The 18,658-nt window shown below is 44.5% G+C and overlaps 1 protein-coding gene across 3 annotated transcripts; it reads left to right on the forward strand.

Moving 5' to 3' along the window:
* Positions 1-13: 13 nt before the first annotated feature.
* ogg1 (8-oxoguanine DNA glycosylase) lies at positions 14-15,250 on the forward strand. 3 transcript variants are annotated; one of them, XM_039011134.1, is made up of 9 exons: positions 14-129; positions 212-286; positions 12,144-12,276; positions 12,453-12,820; positions 12,944-13,123; positions 13,245-13,426; positions 14,096-14,243; positions 14,340-14,389; positions 14,571-15,250. In XM_039011134.1, the coding sequence occupies exons 3-9, from the start codon at positions 12,167-12,169 to the stop codon at positions 14,742-14,744; spliced, it is 1,212 nt and encodes a 403-aa protein (XP_038867062.1). In that variant the 5' UTR covers positions 14-129; positions 212-286; positions 12,144-12,166; the 3' UTR covers positions 14,745-15,250. The 3 variants fall into 3 exon arrangements, with proteins under 3 accessions (XP_038867062.1, XP_038867063.1, XP_038867061.1); XM_039011135.1 differs by having other exon boundaries at positions 14-286; positions 12,126-12,276; XM_039011133.1 differs by having other exon boundaries at positions 14-286.
* The last annotated feature ends 3,408 nt before the right edge of the window (positions 15,251-18,658 follow it).

The raw sequence follows: 18,658 nt of genomic DNA on the forward strand, positions 1-18,658 counted from the left end.
CAAATGTGTTGGTTGGTTGCATCAGACAGTAGACGAATGAAATGAGAAGTTTGAGTCATTCCTAAAAAAATCTGTAATACGCAGAATAATATTAGAAATATTAACTAGGAAGTCAAATTGGCTGTTAATGTAAGAACGAAGTGACAAATATATTATGTTAGTCAAAGATGTTAGGTCACTCCGCGTAATCTTTATTTTCCATTCTCAACAGTCAAACACCGGGAAAGTCATTATAGGCCCACACACATCCAGGGATTGAAGATACGTGTAAACATCTGCTCTCAAAGTAAGATTGTGAAGCTATAACTTCTTGGAATGACAAGCTGGTTTTAACTTAGATTTGCGTAATATGTTAGCTACTCTACTATGATTTTGAGGTGACTCATAGCATGTGGAGCTAACCTAATTAGTAGCCTGTAGACTAGCTAGCTAACTACTAATTTAACTAGTTATTACCAGAGCAAGAGCCGAAGTAATCAGTATACTGTAACGATCCTGGGTTTATAAGCGCGGAAATCGACTCTGCCGCACGAGCATGCTTTTGGGGCACAGTCGATAGCGCGCTGGACTTCGGGATAGAAGGTCGAGTTTATATTTTTATTTATTTCACCTTTATTTAACCAGGTAGGCTAGTTGAGAACAAGTTTTCATTTGCAACTGCGACCTGGCCAAGATAAAGCATAGCAATTCGACACATACAACAACACAGAGTTACACATGGAATAAACAAAACATACAGTAGAACAAAAGAAAACAAAAAGTCTATATACAGTGAGTGCAAATGAGGTAAGATAAGGGAGTTAAGGCAATAAATAGGCCATGGTGGTGAAGTGTTTTACAATATAGCAATTAAACACTGGAATGGTAGATGTGCAGAAGATGAATGTGCAAGTAGAGATACTGGGGTGCAAAGGAGCAAGATAAATAAATAAATACAGTATGGGGATGAGGTAGGTAGATAGATGGGCTGTTTACAGATGGGCTATGTACAGGTGCAGTGATCTGTGAGCTGCTCTGACAGCTGGTGCTTAAAGCTAGTGAGGAAGATATGAGTCTCCAGCTTCAGAGATTTTTGCAGTTCGTACCAGTCATTGGCAGCAGAGAACTGGAAGGAAAGACGACCAAAGGAGGAATTGGCTTTGGGGGTGACCAGTGAGATATAACTGCTGGAGCGCGTGCTACGAGTGGGTGCTGCTATGGTGGCCAGTGAGCTGAGATAAGGCGGGGCTTTACCTAGCAGAGATTTGTAGATAACCTGTAGCCAGTGGGTTTGGCGACGAGTATGAAGCGAGGACCAACCAACGAGAGCGTACAGGTCGCAATGGTGGGTAGTGTATGGGGCTTTGGTGACAAAACGGATGGCAATGTGATAGACTGCATCCAGTTTGTTGAGTAGAGTGTTGGAGGCTATTTTATAGATGACATCACCAAAGTCGAGTGAAGGATGCTTTGTTGCGATATAGGAAGCCGATTCTAGATTTAATTTTGGATTGGAGATGCTTAATGTGAGTCTGGAAGGAGAGTTTACAGTCTAACCAGACACCTAGGTATTTGTAGTTGTCCACGTATTCTAAGTCAGAGCCGTCCAGAGTAGTGATGCTGGACGGGCGAGCAGGTGCGGGCAGTGATCGGTTGAATAGCATGCATTTAGTTTTACTTGCGTTTAAGAGCAGTTGGAGGCCACGGAAGGAGAGTTGTATGGCATTGAAGCTCGTCTGGAGGTTAGTTAACACAGTGTCCAAAGAGGGGCCAGAAGTATACAGAATGGTGTCGTCTGCGTAGAGGTATATCAGAGAATCACCAGCAGCAAGAGCAACCTCATTGATGTATAGAGAGAAGAGAGTCGGTCCGAGGATTGAACCCTGTGGCACTCCCATAGAGACTGCCAGAGGTCCGGACAACATGCCCTCCGATTTGACACACTGAACTCTATCAGAGAAGTAGTTGGTAAACCAGGCGAGGCAATCATTTGAGAAACCAAGGCTGTCGAGTCTGCCAATAAGAATGTGGTGATTGACAGAGTCGAAAGCCTTGGCCAGGTCGATGAATACGGCTGCACAGTAATGTCTCTTATCGATGGCGGTTATGATGTTGTTTAGGACCTTGAGCGTGACTGAGGTGCACCCATGACCAGCTCTGAAACCAGATTGCATAGCGGAGAAGGTACGGTGGGATTCGAAATGGTCGGTAATCTGTTTGTTAACTTGGCTTTCGAAGACCTTAGAAAGACAGGGTAGGATAGATATAGTCTCTAGCAGTTTGGGTCTAGAGTGTCACCCCCTTTGAAGAGGGGGATGACCGCGGCAGCTTTCCAATCTTTGGGAATCTCAGACGATACGAAAGAGAGGTTGAACAGGCTAGTAATAGGGGTTGCAACAATTTCGGCAGATCATTTTAGAAAAAGTGGGTCCAGATTGTCTAGCCCGGCTAATTTGTAGGGGTCCAGATTTTGCAGCTCTTTCAGAACATCAGCTATCTGGATTTGGGTGGAGAAATGGTGGTGGCTTTGGCGGGTTGCTGTGGAGGGTGCCGGGCAGTTGACCGGGGTAGAGGTAGCCAGGTGGAAAGCATGGCTAGCCGTAGAGAAATGCTTATTGAAATTCTCAATTATGGTGGATTTTATCGGTGGTGACAGTGTTTCCTAGCCTCAGAGCAGTGGGCAGCTGGGAGGAGGTGCTCTTATTCTCCATTGACTTTACAGTGTCCCAGAACTTTTTTGAGTTAGTACTACAGGATGCAAATTTCTGTTTGAAAAAGCTAGCCTAAGCTTTCCTAACTGCCTGTGTATATTTGTTTCTAACTTCCCTGAAAAGTTGCATAACACGGGGGCTATTCGATGCTAATGCAGAATGCCACAGGATGTTTTTGTGCTGGTCAAGGGCAGACAGGTCTGGAGTGAACCAAGGACTATATCTATTCCTAGTTCCATTTTTTTGAATGGGGCATGCTTATTTAAGATGGTGAGGAAGGCACTTTTAAAGAATAGCCAGGCATCATCTACTGACGGGATGCGGTCAATGTCATTCCAGGATATCCCGGCCAGGTCGATTAGAAAGGCCTACCCGCAGAAGTGTTTTAGGGAGCGTTTGACAGTGATGAGGGTGGTCGTTTGGTCGCAGACCCATTACGGATGCAGGCAATAAGGCAGTGATCGCTGAGATCTTGATTAAAAACAGCAGAGGTGTATTTGGAGGGCGAGTTAGTTAGGATGACATCTATGAGGGTGCCCGTGTTTACGGATTTGGAGTTGTACCTGGTAGGTTCATTGATAATTTGTGTGAGATTGAGGGCATCAGGTTTGGATTGTAGGATGGCCGGGGTGTTAAGCATGTCCCAGTTTAGGTCACCTAGTAGCACGAGCTCAGAATATAGATGGGGGGGGGCAATCAATTCACATATGGTATCGAGGGCATAGCTGGGGGCAGAGGGAGGTCTATAGCAAGCGGCAACAGTGAGGGACTTGTTTCTGGAAAGGTGAATTTTTAGAAGTAGAAACTCGAATTGTTTGGGTACAGACTTGGATAGTAATACAGAACTCTGCAGGCTATCTTTGCAATAGATTGCAACACCGCCCCCCTTGGCAGTTCTATCTTGGCGGAAAATGTTATAGTTAGCGATGGAGATTTCAGGGTTTTTGGTGGTTTTCCTAAGCCAGGATTCAGACACGGCTAGGACATCCGGGTTGGCAGAGTGTGCTAAAGCAGTGAATAAAACAAAGTTAGGGAGTAGGCTTCGTTACCTAACGTTACCTAGCTTGCAACTTGTGTAATAACAAAGATAGCTAACGTTAGTGGAATAACGTATTGTAATGAAACGGGCAGGGAGCAGGCCTTGAACCAACAACGTGACTCACACCAGAGCATAACAGACCTATTTCTCTCCATATCCCTGGATTCCTACCGCAAACTCTGAACATTTTCATCTGGATCTTCGCAACTAGCTAACCGGAATCCCGGGTGACCACTCCTGGCTAGCGTTTCCATCCACCCCCATCTATCTTCAGAGCTCGTACTGTTAGGTGACCTAAACTGGGACATGCTTAACACCCCGGCCGTCCAACAATCTAAGCTAGATGCCCTCAATCCCACACAAATTATCAATGAACCTACCAGGTACAACCTCAAATCTGTAAACACAGGCACCCTCATAGACATCTTCCTGACCAACCTGCCCTCTAAATACACCTCTGCTGTCTTCAACCAGGATCTCAGTGATCACGGCCTCATTGCCTGCGTCCGTAATGGGTCTGCGGTTAAACGACCACCCCTCATCACTGTCAAACGCTCCCTAAAACACTTCAGCGAGCAGGCCTTTCTAATAGACCTGGCCCGGGTATCCTGGAAGGATATTGACCTCATTCCGTCAGTAGAGGATACCTGGTTATTCTTTAAAAGTGCTTTCCTCATCTTAAATAAGCATGCCCCATTCAAAAATTGTAGAACCAGGAACAGATATAGCCCTTGGTTCACTCCAGATCTGTCTGCCCTTGACCAGCACAAAAACATCCTGTGGCGTACCGCATACGCATCGAATAGCCCTCGCGATACTCAACTTTTCATGGAAGTTAGGAACCAGTATACACAGGCAGTTAGGAAAGCAAAGGCTAATTTTTTTCTAACAGAAATTTGCATCCTGTAGCACAAACTCCAAAAAGTTCTGGGATACTGTAAAGTCCATGGAAATAAGAGCACCTCCTCCCAGCTGCCCACTGCACTGAGGCTAGGAAACACTGTTACCACCGATACATCCACGATAATTGAGAATTTCAATAAGCATTTCTCTATGGCTGGCCATGCTTTCCTCCTGGCTACCCCTTCCCCAGTCAATAGCCCTGCACCCCCCAAAGCAACTTGCCCAAGGTTCCCCCATTTCTCCATCACCCATATCCAGATAGCTGATGTTCTGAAAGAGTTGCAAAATCTGGACCCCTACAAATCAGCTGGGCTAGACAATCTGGACCCTCTCTTTCTAAAATTATCCATGGCAATTGTTGCAACCCCTATCACTAGCCTGTTCAACCTCTCTTTCGTATCGTCTGAGATCCCCAAAGATTGGAAAGCTGCCGCGGTCAGCCCCCTCTTCAAAGGGGGAGACACTCTAGACCCAAACTGTTTCAGACCTATATCTATCCTACCCTGCCTTTCTAAGGTCTTCGAAAGCCAAGTTAACAAACAGATCACCGACCATTTCGAATCCCACCGTACCTTCTCCGCTATGCAATCTGGTTTCCAAGCTGCTCAAGGTCCTAAACGATATCATAACCGCCATCGATAAAAGACAATACTGTGCAGCCGTCTTCATCGACCTGGCCAAAGCTTTTGACACTGTCAATCACCACATTCTTATCGGCAGACTACACAGCCTTGGTTTCTCAAATGACTGCCTTGCCTGGTTCACCAACTACTCAGACGGAGTTCAGTGTGTCAAATTGGAGGGCCTGTTGTCTGGACCTCTGGCAGTCTCTATGGGGGTGCCACAGGGTTCAATTCTCGGGCCGACTCTTTTCTCTGTATTCATCAATGATGTCGCTCTTGCTGCTGGTGATTCTCTGATCCACCTCTACGCAGACGACACCATTCTGTATACTTCTTGCCCTTCTTTGGACACTGTGTTAACTTCTCTGCGCTACGGATCCCTTTAGCGGGATCATTTTCCTAAACAACCGCTGAATTGCAGGGCGCAAAATATTACTAAAAATATTTATAACGAGACTCCCAGTTACACAATAAATGTTCTTTTTGTTCGATAAATATTACTTTTACAACAAAAAAACGCCATTTGGGTTGCGCGTTATGTTCAGAAAACTACAGCCTCGTTCCGGTCCTGAAAGGCAGAAGACAATTCCCAAACGTATCAGATTCAAAAATATTACTACAAATATTTATAATCATGCAATCACAAGTGAAATATACCAAAACACAGCTTAGGTTGTTGTTAATCCACCTATCGTGTCAGATTTTGAAAATATGCTTTGCAGCGAAAGCAATCCAAGCTTTTGTGAGTGTATCAATCAATGCTAGAACAGCTAGCCCCAAATTAGCATGGTCACGAAAGTCAGAAAAGCAATAAAATGAATCGCTTACCTTTGATAATCTTCGGATGTTTGCACTCACGAGACTCCCAGTTACACAATAAATGTTATTTTTGTTCGATAAATATTACTTTTATAACAAAAAAACGCCATTTGGGCTGCGCGTTATGTTCAGAAAACCAAAGCCTCGTTCCGTTCGACAAAAATTCCAAAAAGTATCCGTAATGTTCGTAGAAACATGTCAAATGTTTTTTATAATCAATCCTCAGGTTGTTTTTAACAAACATAATCGATAATATTTAAACCGTACTGTAACCTATTCAATAAAAGAGAAAGAAAATGGAGAGCTACTCCTCTCGCGCGCAGGAACTAATCAAAGGACACCTGACTTCTTTTGAAAAATCTCGCTCATTTTTCAAAATAAAAGCCTGAAACTATGTCTAAAGCCTGGTCACAGCCCGAGGAAGCCATTGGAAAAGGAATCTGGTTGATACCCCTTTAAATGGAAGAAAGACGGGCAAGGAAACACAGATTAAAAATATATAAAAAATCACTTCCGGGTTAGATTTCCTCAGGTTTTCGCCTGCAGAATCAGTTTTGTTATACTCACAGACAATATTTTGACAGTTTTGGAAACTTTGGAGTGTTTTCTATCCTAATCTGTAAATTATATGCATATTCTACGATCTGGACCTGAGAAATAGTCAGTTTACCTTGGGAACGTTATTTAAAAAATAGAAATCTGACCCCTAGCGTCAAGAGGTTAACTAACCTCCAGACGAGCTTCAATGCCATACAACTCTCCTTCCGTGGCCTCCAACTACTCTCAAATGCAAGTAAAACTAAATGCATGCTCTTCAACCGATCGCTGCCCGCACCTGCCCGCCCGTCCAGCATCACTACTCTGGACGGTTCTGACTTAGAAAATGTGGACAACTACAAATACCTCGGTGTCTGGTTAGACTGTAAACTCTCCTTCCAGACTCACATTAAGCATCTCCAATCAAAAATTAAATTTAGAATCGGCTTCCTATTTCGCAACAAAGCATCCTTCACTCATGCTGCCAAACATACCCTCGTAAAACTGAGTATCCTACCGATCCTTGACTTCAGCGATGTCATTTACAAAATAGCCTCCAACACTACTCAGTAAATTGGATACAATCTATCACAGTGCCACCCGTTTTGTCACCAAAGCCCCATATACTACCCACCACTGCGACCTGTATGCTATCATTGGCTGGCCCTCGCTTCATATTCGTCCCCAAACACACTGGCTCCAGGTCATCTATAAGTCTTTGCTAGGTAAAGCCTGTCTTATCACAGCTCACTGGTCACCATAGCGGCACCCACCCATAGCACGCGCTCCAGCAGGTATATTTCACTGGTCACCCCCAAAGCCAATTCCTCCTTTGGCTGCCTTTCCTTCCAGTTCTCTGCTGCTGGAACGAATTGAAAAAATCACTGAAGCTGGAGACTCATATCTCCCTCACTATCTTTAAGCATCAGCTGTCAGAGCAGCTCACAGATCATTGCACCTGTAAACAGCCCATCTGTAAATAGCCCATCCAACTACCTCATTCCCATATTTTTTTTTTTTTTGCTCCTTTGCACCCCAGTATCTCTACTTGCACATTCATCTTCTGCACATCTATCACTCCAGTGTTAAATTGCTAAATTGTAATTACTTCGCCACTACGGCCTATTTATTGCCTTACCTACCTAATCTTACCTCATTTGCACACACTGTATATAGATTTTTTCTATTGTATTATTGACTGTACATTTGTTTATTCCATGTGTAACTCTGTGTTGTTGTTTGTGTCGCACTGCTTTGCTTTATCTTGGCCAGGTCGCAGTTGCAAATGAGAACTTGTTCTCAACTGGCCTATCTGGTTAAATAAAGGTGAAATATTTTTAATTTTTAAAAAGTTAACTAGCTAACGTTACTGACAGATTAATTCTTACACGGAACACAAACCGGCTGCGTGCGTGCACCATCGTGCATACATTCATTTTGTCCCCCCACACCAAACGCGATCACGACACGCAGGTTAAAATATCAAAACAAACTCTGAACCATTTACATTAATTTGGGGACAGGTCGAAAAGCATCAAACATGTATGGCAATTTAGCTAGCTAGCTTGCACATGCTAGCTAATTTGTCCTATTTAGCTAGCTTGCTGTTGCTAGCTAATTTGTCCTGGGATATAAACATTGAGTTGTTATTTTACCTGAAATGCACAAGGTCCTCTACTCCGACAATTAATCCACACATAAAACGGTCAACCGAATCGTTTCTAGTCATCTCTCCTCCTTCCAGGCTTTTTCATCTTTGAACTTATATGGTGATTGGCATCTAAACTCTCATAGTATTACCACGACGACCGGCAAAACAATTTGTCTTTCAATCACCCACGTGGGTATAACCAATGAGGAGATGGCAAGTGGGTACCTGCTTCTATAAACCAATGAGGAGATGGGAGAGGCAGGACTTGCAGCGCGATCTGCGTTAGTAATAGGAATGACTTCTATTTTAGCCCTTGGCAACGCAGATGCTCGTTGGCGCGCGTGAGCAGTGTGGGTGCAATAATTGACTAACATGGATTTCTAAATTTATTTTGCAACATTCGCGCACGCGACGTGTCCGGTCTGGTCAGCATGTTACCAACATCAATCACATACATGACTAATTGATTAGTGTCTGTAATGTGTACACAATCTTTATAATAACCCACTTGTATTTTGATTTAGGGTTGTTTTTTGTTGGGTTTTTTTTGGGGGGGGGGGTAGATCAGCTTTCTTGTTGCAGACAGATTGTAGGTCCTACCAATTTAATTGTTTGCATAATGTATTTTTATTATTTTCTCTATACTTTTTTCCCTCTACCCTGACATCCATACCCTAATTGGAGTAAACTAATGGATAACAATACTTCTACTGCTACTTACAGCTATTTCACTCACATCTATGGTACCTGTAGTTAAATAATTATACATATATTCTGAATTTCCTCTTTCTTCAAGTGCTGTATTTTCACCCACACTGGCCAATCCAAGATTCATTCTGATTTTAACTCCACTGTTTTTATTGTATGGAAAACTGATGATGGTGGTGTGCACTTTGTATGCATTGAGTCAAAGATGGTTCTCTTGTGATTTCTCTATCATTGACGTGACAAGACTATGTCGGTGAGTAAATAATTAGCCTCTGCCCTCCGTTATATTGGCGAACGTAGCTACAATCACTAGAGCACCAACTGACGAGCTCAGTTCAAGACTATCCTATCAACAAGACCTGAAGGACTGTAGGGAGTTGTGGCTGAATAAGGACATGGACACACCTAGACACACCTAGCTGTTTTTCTATGCATCGTAAAGACTGAATGGCAGCTTCGGTTAAGGGGGAGGTGTGTGTCCCTTTGTTAACAACAGCTGGTGCGGGATCTCTATTGTTAAGTCTTGAGGTTTTACTCACCTTAGAATACCTCATGATAAGCTGCAGACCATACTATTTACCAAGAGTTTTCATCTATAGTTTTTGTAGCTTTCTATTTACCACCACAAACCAAAGCTGGCAGTAAGACCGCACTCAACGAGCTATATAGGGCCATAAGCAAACAAGAAAATGTACATCCAGAGGCGGCACTCCTAGTGGCCAGTGATTTTAATGCAGGAAAACTGAAATTTGTCTTTCCTCATTTTTACTAGCATGTCACCTGTGCAACTAGAGGCGAAAAAACTCTAGATCACCTTTACTCCACACGTAGAAATGCAGACAAAACTCTCCCTCACCCTCCATTTGGCAAATCTGACCATAACTCTATCATCCTGATTCCTGCTTACAAGCAAAAACTCGAACAGTAATTACCAGTAATGCGCTCAATACGGAAGTGGTCCAATGAAATGGATGCTAAGCTACAGGACTGTTTCGCTAGCACAGACTAATATCTTCCGGGATTCATCCGATAACATTGAGGAGTATACCACATCAGTCACCGGCTTCATTAATAAGTTCATTGATGACGTCGTCCCCACAGTGACTGTACGTACATATCCCAACCAGAAGCAATGGGTTACAGGCAACACCCGCACTGAGCTAAAGGCTAGAGCTGCCGCTTTCAAGGAGTGAGATACCTGTCCGGACGCTTATAAGAAATCCTACTACGACTGACGAGCTATCAAACCGTCAAAACGTCAATACAGGACTATGATCAAATCTACTACGCCAGCTCTGACACTCAGATGTGGCAGGGAAACAAAGGGAAACCCAGCCGCGAGCTGCCCAGTCACGCAAGCCTACCAGACGAGCTATATTCTATGCTCGCTTCGACGCAAGCAACACTGAACCATGCATGAGAGCACCAGCTGTTCCGGATGACTGTGTGATCTTGCTCTCCTTAGCCAATGTGAGTAAGACCTTTAAACAGGTTAACATTCACACGGCCACGAGGCCAGACGGATTACCAGGATGCTTACTCAGAGCATGCGCTGACCAGCTGTCAATTGTTTTCACTGACATTTTCAACCTCTCCGTGACCCAGTTTGTAATACCTACATGTTTCAAGCAGACCACCATAGTCCCTGTGCCCAAGAACGCCAAGGTAACCTGTCTAAATGACTATCGCCCCGTAGCATTCAAATCTGTAAGCATGAAGTGCTTTGAAAGGCTGGTCGTGGCTCACATCAACACCATTGTCATCCCAGACACCCTGGACCCACTCCAATTCGCATACCATACCAACAGATCCACAGATTACGCAATCTCTATTGCACTCCACACTGCCCTTTCCCACCTGGACAAAAATAACACCTAGGTGAGAATGCTGTTCATTGACTACAGCTCAGTGTTCAACACCATAGTGCCCTCCAAGCTCTGGGACAGAACACCTCCCTCTTCAACTGGGTCCTGGACTTCCTGACAGGCCGCCCCCCAGGTGGTGATGGTAGGCAACACACATCCGCCATGCTAACCCTCAACACGGGGGCCCTGCAAGGGTGCATGCTTAGTCCCCTCCTGTACTCCCTGTTCACCCATGACTGCGTGGCCACGCACAATTAAGTTTGCTGACAACAAACGGTGGTTGGCTTGATCACCACTGACAGTGAGACAGCCTATAGGGAGGAGGTCAGTGAGGACAACAAACTCTCCCTCACTGTCAGCAAGACAAAGGAGCTGATCGTAGACTACAGGAAATGGAGGGTCGAGCACGGCTCCATCCACATAGACTCATCTGTAGTGGAGCGGGTCGAGAGCTTCAAGTTCCTCGGTGTCCACATCACTAAGGAATTATCATGGTCCACACACACCAACACAGTTGTGAAGAAGGCATGACAAATCCTCTTCCCCCTCAGGAGGCTAAAAAGATTCGGCATGGACTTTTAGATCCTCAAAGTTCTACAGCTGCACTATCGAGAGCATCTTGACTGGCTGCATCACCACTTGGTATGGCAACTGCTTGGCATTGGACCACAAGGAGCTACAGAGAGTAGTGTGTATGGCCCAGTACATCACTGGGGCAGAGCTCCCTGCCATCCAGGACCTCTATACCAGGCGGTGTCAGAGGATGACCCAAGTCATAGACTGTTCTCTCTGCTACCGCACGACAACCGATACCGATGCACCAAGTCTAGAACCAACAGAACCCTGAACAACTTCTACCCCCAAGCCATAAAACTGCTAAATATTTAGTCCAGGTAGCTATTGGTTAACTGTTTAACTATCTGCATTGACCCTTTTTGCACAAACTCTTTTGACTCATCACATACTCTGCTGCTACTGTTTATTATCTGTCCTGTTGCCTAGTCACTCTACCTATATGTATGTACCTCAATTACCTCATACCCCTGCACATGGACTCGATACTGGTACCCCGTGTAATAGCCAAGTTATCCTTACTCATTGTGTATTTATTCTATTATTTATCCTTTTTCTCTGCATTGTTGGGAAGGGCCTGTGAGTAAGCCTTTCACTGTTAGTTTGTTGTTTACAAATTGTGACAAATAGCATTTTATTTTGTTGCTACACTCTTAGAAAAAAAGGTGCCATCTATGACCTAAAAGAGTTCATGGCCTCCACTATCCATCTCATCAGATATCTCTGATACTACAGTATGTGGTGAGTGATCCAGCACTATGTCCCAGCATGCATTGCTGTCGGCAGGGACCAAGTCATGGCGCTCCCTGGCCTGCTCACGATCAGAGCTCCGTTTGGACCTCACACTAGGCTGCGGACAGAGCTTCCGGTGAGTTCCTTTGACCACAGCTTCGCTGATTTTATAGAGCAATGGCAGGCCATACGTTACATGACCCAGGGCTCTGCCAAAGGCATTGCAAGTATTGAAATGATCTCTAATTCACTCACTACCTCTCAAACCATTTATCCTAACCCTCTGTCGTCCCACCCTCTTTTCCCTGCCAGCTGGCGAGAGACAGGGGATGGCCACTGGACCGGAGTGATGGGGGGACGAGTGTGGACTCTCACCCAGACAGACGACACACTATGGTACCACACATACAATAGCCCCAACACCATAGGAGGGGATAGGAGGAAGCGGAGTGCAGGTTCCCTGCTCCAGGGGTCAAAGGGGTCAGGGAAAAGATCAAAGGGAGTGATAGAGGTGAAGGAGGAAGAAGAAGGGGAGCCAGTGGCTGTGACCCCTGACCCAGACAGGAAGGAGGAAGAGCTGCTGAATGATTATTTCCAGCTGAAGGTGAAGCTGGGGGATCTGTACAGAGATTGGGGAGCAGCCGACACACACTTTAACAGCATTGCCAAGATCTTCACAGGTAAGTTGGTCCGTGTTTGTAATACTGTGTCTGTATCTATTATGTCTCTTCCGTGTGTGTGTGTGTGTGTGCGTGCATGTGCGTTTAATACTTTACAGTGTGTGTGTTCTGTCTCTCCCCCAGGTGTGCGTATGCTGCGTCAGGACCCCACAGAGTGCCTGTTCTCCTTCATCTGCACCTCTAACAACCACATCTCTCGTATCCAGGGCATGGTGGAGAGGCTGTGCCAGTCCTTGGGCACCCCTCTGTGTCAGCTGGACCAGACCAGCTACCACGACTTCCCCTCCCTGCATGCACTCGCAGGTTCCACCTCCACTACCACCAACACTACTCTGGCTGATTGTCTGACATCTGTCTATCTCTCTTTTTCAAATCCTTTGTTTTTTCAAATGTTTTCACATGTCCTCTGTGATCTGATTGACAGACAACAGTGTGGAGGCTTGTCTGAGGGACCTGGGGTTTGGGTACAGGGCCAGGTTCCTGCAGCAGAGTGCCAGACAGATCCTGGACTCTCACGGTGGGCCCCATTGGCTCCAGGGGCTCCGCAGTGCCCCCTACCTGCAGGCACGTGACGCACTGCGCACCCTGCCCGGGGTAGGCCCCAAGGTATGCCTCAACCCTTCAGGACAATTAAGGGTGCATAACATAGTAAATGTAGACATAACATAGTAAATGTAAATCCAGGACACTCAAATTTGTATGATATGTTACGTTTGGTATGGTTACATAAGACGGATAGTTACTTAGGGTGGTTGGTAGGGGTGGATGTATAGCGAAACGAATCTGATCATGGACAACTCTAGAATTGTATCTAATTAGCAACTTTTCAACAGCGTACTACTTTTTAGCTAATTTGCACCGACAGTACATAGCATGTTAGCTAAACCTTCCCCTAACCTTAACCCTTTAACCTAACTATTAAACTTAACCCTTAGCCTCGCTAACTTTAGCCAGCTCGCTAATGCTAACCACCTAGCTAGAATTCGTAACATATCATACATTTAGCAAATTCACAACATATTGTAAGTTTTTCAAATTCTTAACATATTGTACGTTTTGCAAATTTGTAACATAATACGATTTGTAATTTGTAACATATACGAAATGAATGATTCACATCCACAAATGAATACATTCCATATGAAACTTAACGTATCATATTAAACGAAGTGTCTCGGATTTGCATACAGAATAATACTAAATGCTCTGAGACCAGGTTGATTATACATTTATTATACACAGGCATAGAAAATGTTACCTGGGTTCCCCTTGTAGGTGGCAGACTGTGTGTGTCTGATGTCTCTGGAAAAGGCCTGTGTTGTGCCTGTGGATACACACGTGTGGCAAATCGCAAAACGAGACTACAGTTGTGCGGCGGGCAACGGGCAGAAGAGCCTCACAGACAAGGTCCACCGTCAAATAGGTAAGGATTCACGGTACAAGGAGGTGTTTAACAGGCTTTAACAGTGTCCTTCTGAATATTACCAATCACTAATTGACTGATTTTGTTTCTGCACAGGGGACTTCTTCAAGCAGCTATGGGGTCCTTATGCTGGTTGGGCACACTCGGTGAGAAAAATAACTGGTGGTCAGAATCCATCCACTCATCTGTTCACTTCCTCTCTCTGCTCTCTCTCACTCTCACTCTCTTTCTCTAATATATCCATCCATCCAACTTGAAACACCGGTAACTTGAACTTTCAATAAATCATGCATTGATGTCAATGGAGCTTGACTGTCACTCTCTCAGGTGTTGTTCTGTTCTGACCTGAAGAAGTTCCAGAAGCTGAAAGAAACACACTCTCTGAAACAGGAGGAGGAGGAGAAGGTCAAGATAAAGGTGGAGGGAGAGGGAATAAACAAGAACATTCAAAAAATGTGTAATAGAAAGGTGAAAATGTCTGTGAAGGAGGAGGTGGAGTGAGGTCAGTAGAGGTTATGTGTTGGTGATTTATGTTGGCTCAGGAAGCTAACCTGAATGTATGTCATTCTTTGCACACCTCTCTGGAGCAACTAGGCTATGAGTCTGACAGTCTTACCTTTTCTCTTCAGGTTCATGACATGATTAACTGCAAACCAAGGTCACTGTCAGTGGAGATTGCTCCTGATCACTTTGTAGAATGATGTAAGACAGAGCTATAAATGTGATACACGTTATAAAAGAGAGAGTTCACTCTGAACCAGACTTCTCACATTATCTGTCATACATTTGTGTTCAGCTCTAAACTGAAGGCTGGTGTTTAATTTTACTGCGATTTCTGTCTGTGAATGAAGCTCTATAGGTATGTGTCATTTTCCACTGCCGTCTCTACATATGAACTACACACATAGAAACCGTGTGTTTATCATATCTTTTCTAGATTAATGGACCACTACACAGACTCTGTAACAGTTCATTTTTATACTGAAATAAACAGGTTTTGGACTATTTTCCTTTGTCAGTGTTGTTTGGAGATTATGCACACATTTTGAATAAGTCTAGTTGTGGATAATCCCACTCCTTTGATCCCCTATATTTGTCTTTCTATCAGTGTAGTATGCTTAGACCATAGAGTTAGAGGACTCTAGTTGGATAAATGGGACATATATCAAAATATTATATCCCTATTATTCTCTATGACCCAGACAGAAAAGGTGCAGAGTGTCAGAGGTGGCCTCTAGATGGCAATAAGATATGGGAAGATTCTGCATCATAGTATGATGTGATTTTTCAATGTCAGTCACTGTTAAAATATTATTCTACTTTATACTTCATTGTTTGCTGAGCTTATATTAAGTAGTCAATGGCCCTCAGGGTAGCCTATGTGCCAATGCATTTAGCAGTGTTGACGTGTGCAGGTTCATATGTCCAAAAATGTTGCCCATTACTGGTGCAATACACACTCAATCTCTCTTGACGATTCTATATGTTTACTGTGCATGTCTGTGAGTCTGTCCAAAATAAGCAGTATGTCCGGCCAGCTGTGAAATCCCATGGTGTCTGTACATGTATCTATAGGCATTAGTCAGGTGCGTCAGCATGTCTGTTTATAGTTGGGATTGCAGTTATCTGCCCTCAGTGCTATGAGCTATAAGTGTGTGTATGTCACTCTGGGCTGTCACTGGTGTCTAGGATAGTGTGGGCTATATGGGAGTCACTGGGAGAGTTTAACTGTAATGTAACCTGTATGTAACGTAGATATATTTTTTGCCAACTCCTCTGTCATGTTTGTTGTCAGGCCATTTGCAGTTAGCTACAGCACAAACAGACCTGGCTAGAGTGTATGGATTTGAGTGTGTCACTCAAAAATCAAGACATTTATAGATCAAGACACTGTGATTGAAGTACATAACATTCGTCATTTTCCTGAATGGATATGTGTGCGCATTAATGGGTAGCCTAGGCTACTTATGTATGTAAGCATACATTCATGTATGTATGTGTACTTGCATATTTGTGTATGTCTGCATCCATAGGTTCTTTGTGTGTGTGTGTGTGTGTGTGTAAGCGGTGTGTGTATAAGGGGTGTGTGTGTGTGTGTGTAAGCGGTGTTTGTGGTGTGTGTGTGTATATAAGGGGTGTGTGTGTGTGGTGTGTATGTGTGTATAAGGGGTGTGTGCAGCCATGTGTGTGTTAATGTGTGAGTGAGTCAGCTTTCATCTCCAGTCCAGTTGAGTTGGGCAGGAGCTGGGGTCCAGCTTTAGGGCACAGAGAGAGAGAGAACACACATATATAAATAGGAGTGGAAGAACAGGAGGGGAAAAAACAGCGGGATGGATAGAGGAGAAAAGGGGGGATTGACGTAGGTCGACTAAATAGGCGATATTAGCAACATGAACACAAACACATTTGCTCGCTATGACCAAAATAGCCCTAGTACCCTGTATGTTGCGTAATTGATAGGTCCCAGTGTGTATCTTGTCTGTCTATAGTGTGCATGCTGAAAGGAGAAGATGCTGGTCCCCTGAAGCGGTTGTGTTACTCTCCTCAGCCACCAGGGGGCACACTCCCAGAGCCCCAGCACAAAGAGGGGCTTGTGTCCCCTGCCAGATGTGCAGCAGTAGGGGTGTGTTGAAACATGTGAGGTTTGCGCAGAAACATGTGAGGTTTGTGAGAGAAGGTTGTGTGTGTGGAGATGTGTTACAGAGAAAGAGTATGGCGTGTGTGTGTGTGTGTGTGTGTGTGTGTGTGTGTGTGTGTGTGTGTGTGTGTGTGTGTGTGTGTGTGTGTGTGTGTGTGTGTGTGTGTGTGTGTGTGTGTACACGCATGGACTTGAATGCGCGCGTCTGTGAGAGAGAGACCGAGTGTCTTAGTATGCTAGAAATGTATGTGTGTTGATTTATCTGTATGAGTATGCGTCCATGTGGCTCTCATTGATATGGCTTTGGTGTTCTTCTTAAATGAAAGACAGCGTGAAAGCCAATGGAACATCTGCCTCTTCACAACTTTCTCTCTCCGGCACACGTGCTCTCTTCCTTTCACATACACCAAACATGGTCTGTCTGTCTCCTACTGTTCCTCTCCCCTCTGTCTAGTAATAGAAGACACATGATAGCTATTATATTAAACAATAACAGCTGCAATATTTGTTTTATCCTCTGTTAAATAGACACTGAGATGTGTATAGTACTGTACAGAGACTGGAATGGGGTACACCCCTCTTGTCCTTCCAGATCTGATGAAACCCAATGCTGGTGGAGGGAGAGGAGGAGACTGAGGGAGAGGGAGAGCGACCCCTATACAGATCTCTATTTTCGGGGCCCAGAGTGGGGGATTATCCCTGAGTGTCTAGACAACCAGAGAGAGGCCGGAGCCAGTGGAGGTATTTTGGTGCTAAGCTCCCCACTGACTCCTCTGTGGTTATACATTAGCATATGAGAAGCCTGAGCTAGGGCTAATAAGCAAGGGTTTATCACATCAATTAAATTAATATGGGTCTTAATCTGATTGCTTTTATCCTGCTGTTGCAGTGTTATTTACATGCCTTTTTTTGGAAGGAAAGATCTGTTCTGATTTAGAGGTAGATGTGTGTGGCTTCCTGGCAGGACAGCGTTTTTTCCATTGGGTTTCAGTCTAGAAGTCCTAATGGTATGCATATACCTCATTGTTCCAGGAAGGTGTGTGATCTACTGCCTGCCTGACTGTTTGTGTCTGACTACTGGTATGTTTGCTAACATGAGGCTGTGAATTTCTGTGTGACTGTTTGTCTCTGTGTTTTCAGACCGACAAACTCCCTCTCTCAGCTCAAGGACATTTCACAAAGAACACATATGGCTTCAAGTGTGCCGGAAAGCAAACCATGTTTGTTTCTAGACCTCCTGAAGCATGTACTGTACCCCTCTAACTATCTGTCTGTCATGTTCTCTATCTCTCCATGTGTCTATAATATGTCTTAGGTTATCTTTCTGTCTCTCCCAGTGGTCCTCTCTTTCTCTGTCAATCCTTCTCTCTCTCTCTCTCTCTCTCTCTCTCTCTCTCTCTCTCTCTGTGATATATATTTCCATGTGAGACACATGGACACTGAGTGAACAACCCCCCCCCCCCCCCCCATTTTGCCCTCAAAACAGTCTAAATTTGTTGGGGCATGGACTCTACAAGGTGTTGAAAGTGTTCCACGGGAATGCTGGCCTATGTTGACTTCAATGCTTCCCACATTTGTGTCAAGTTGGCTGGATGTCCTTTGGGTGGTGGACCATTCTTGATGCAACTGTTGAGCATGAAAAACCCAGCAGCTTTGCATTTCTTGACACAAACCGGTGCACCTGGCACCTACTGCCATACCCCGTTCAAAGGCACTTACATTTTTTGCCTTGCCCATTTACCCTCTGAATTGCACACATACACAATCCATGTCTCAA

Source organism: Salvelinus namaycush, chromosome 16 (genome assembly GCF_016432855.1).
Source record: "Salvelinus namaycush isolate Seneca chromosome 16, SaNama_1.0, whole genome shotgun sequence".
NCBI classification, from domain to species: domain Eukaryota; kingdom Metazoa; phylum Chordata; class Actinopteri; order Salmoniformes; family Salmonidae; genus Salvelinus; species Salvelinus namaycush.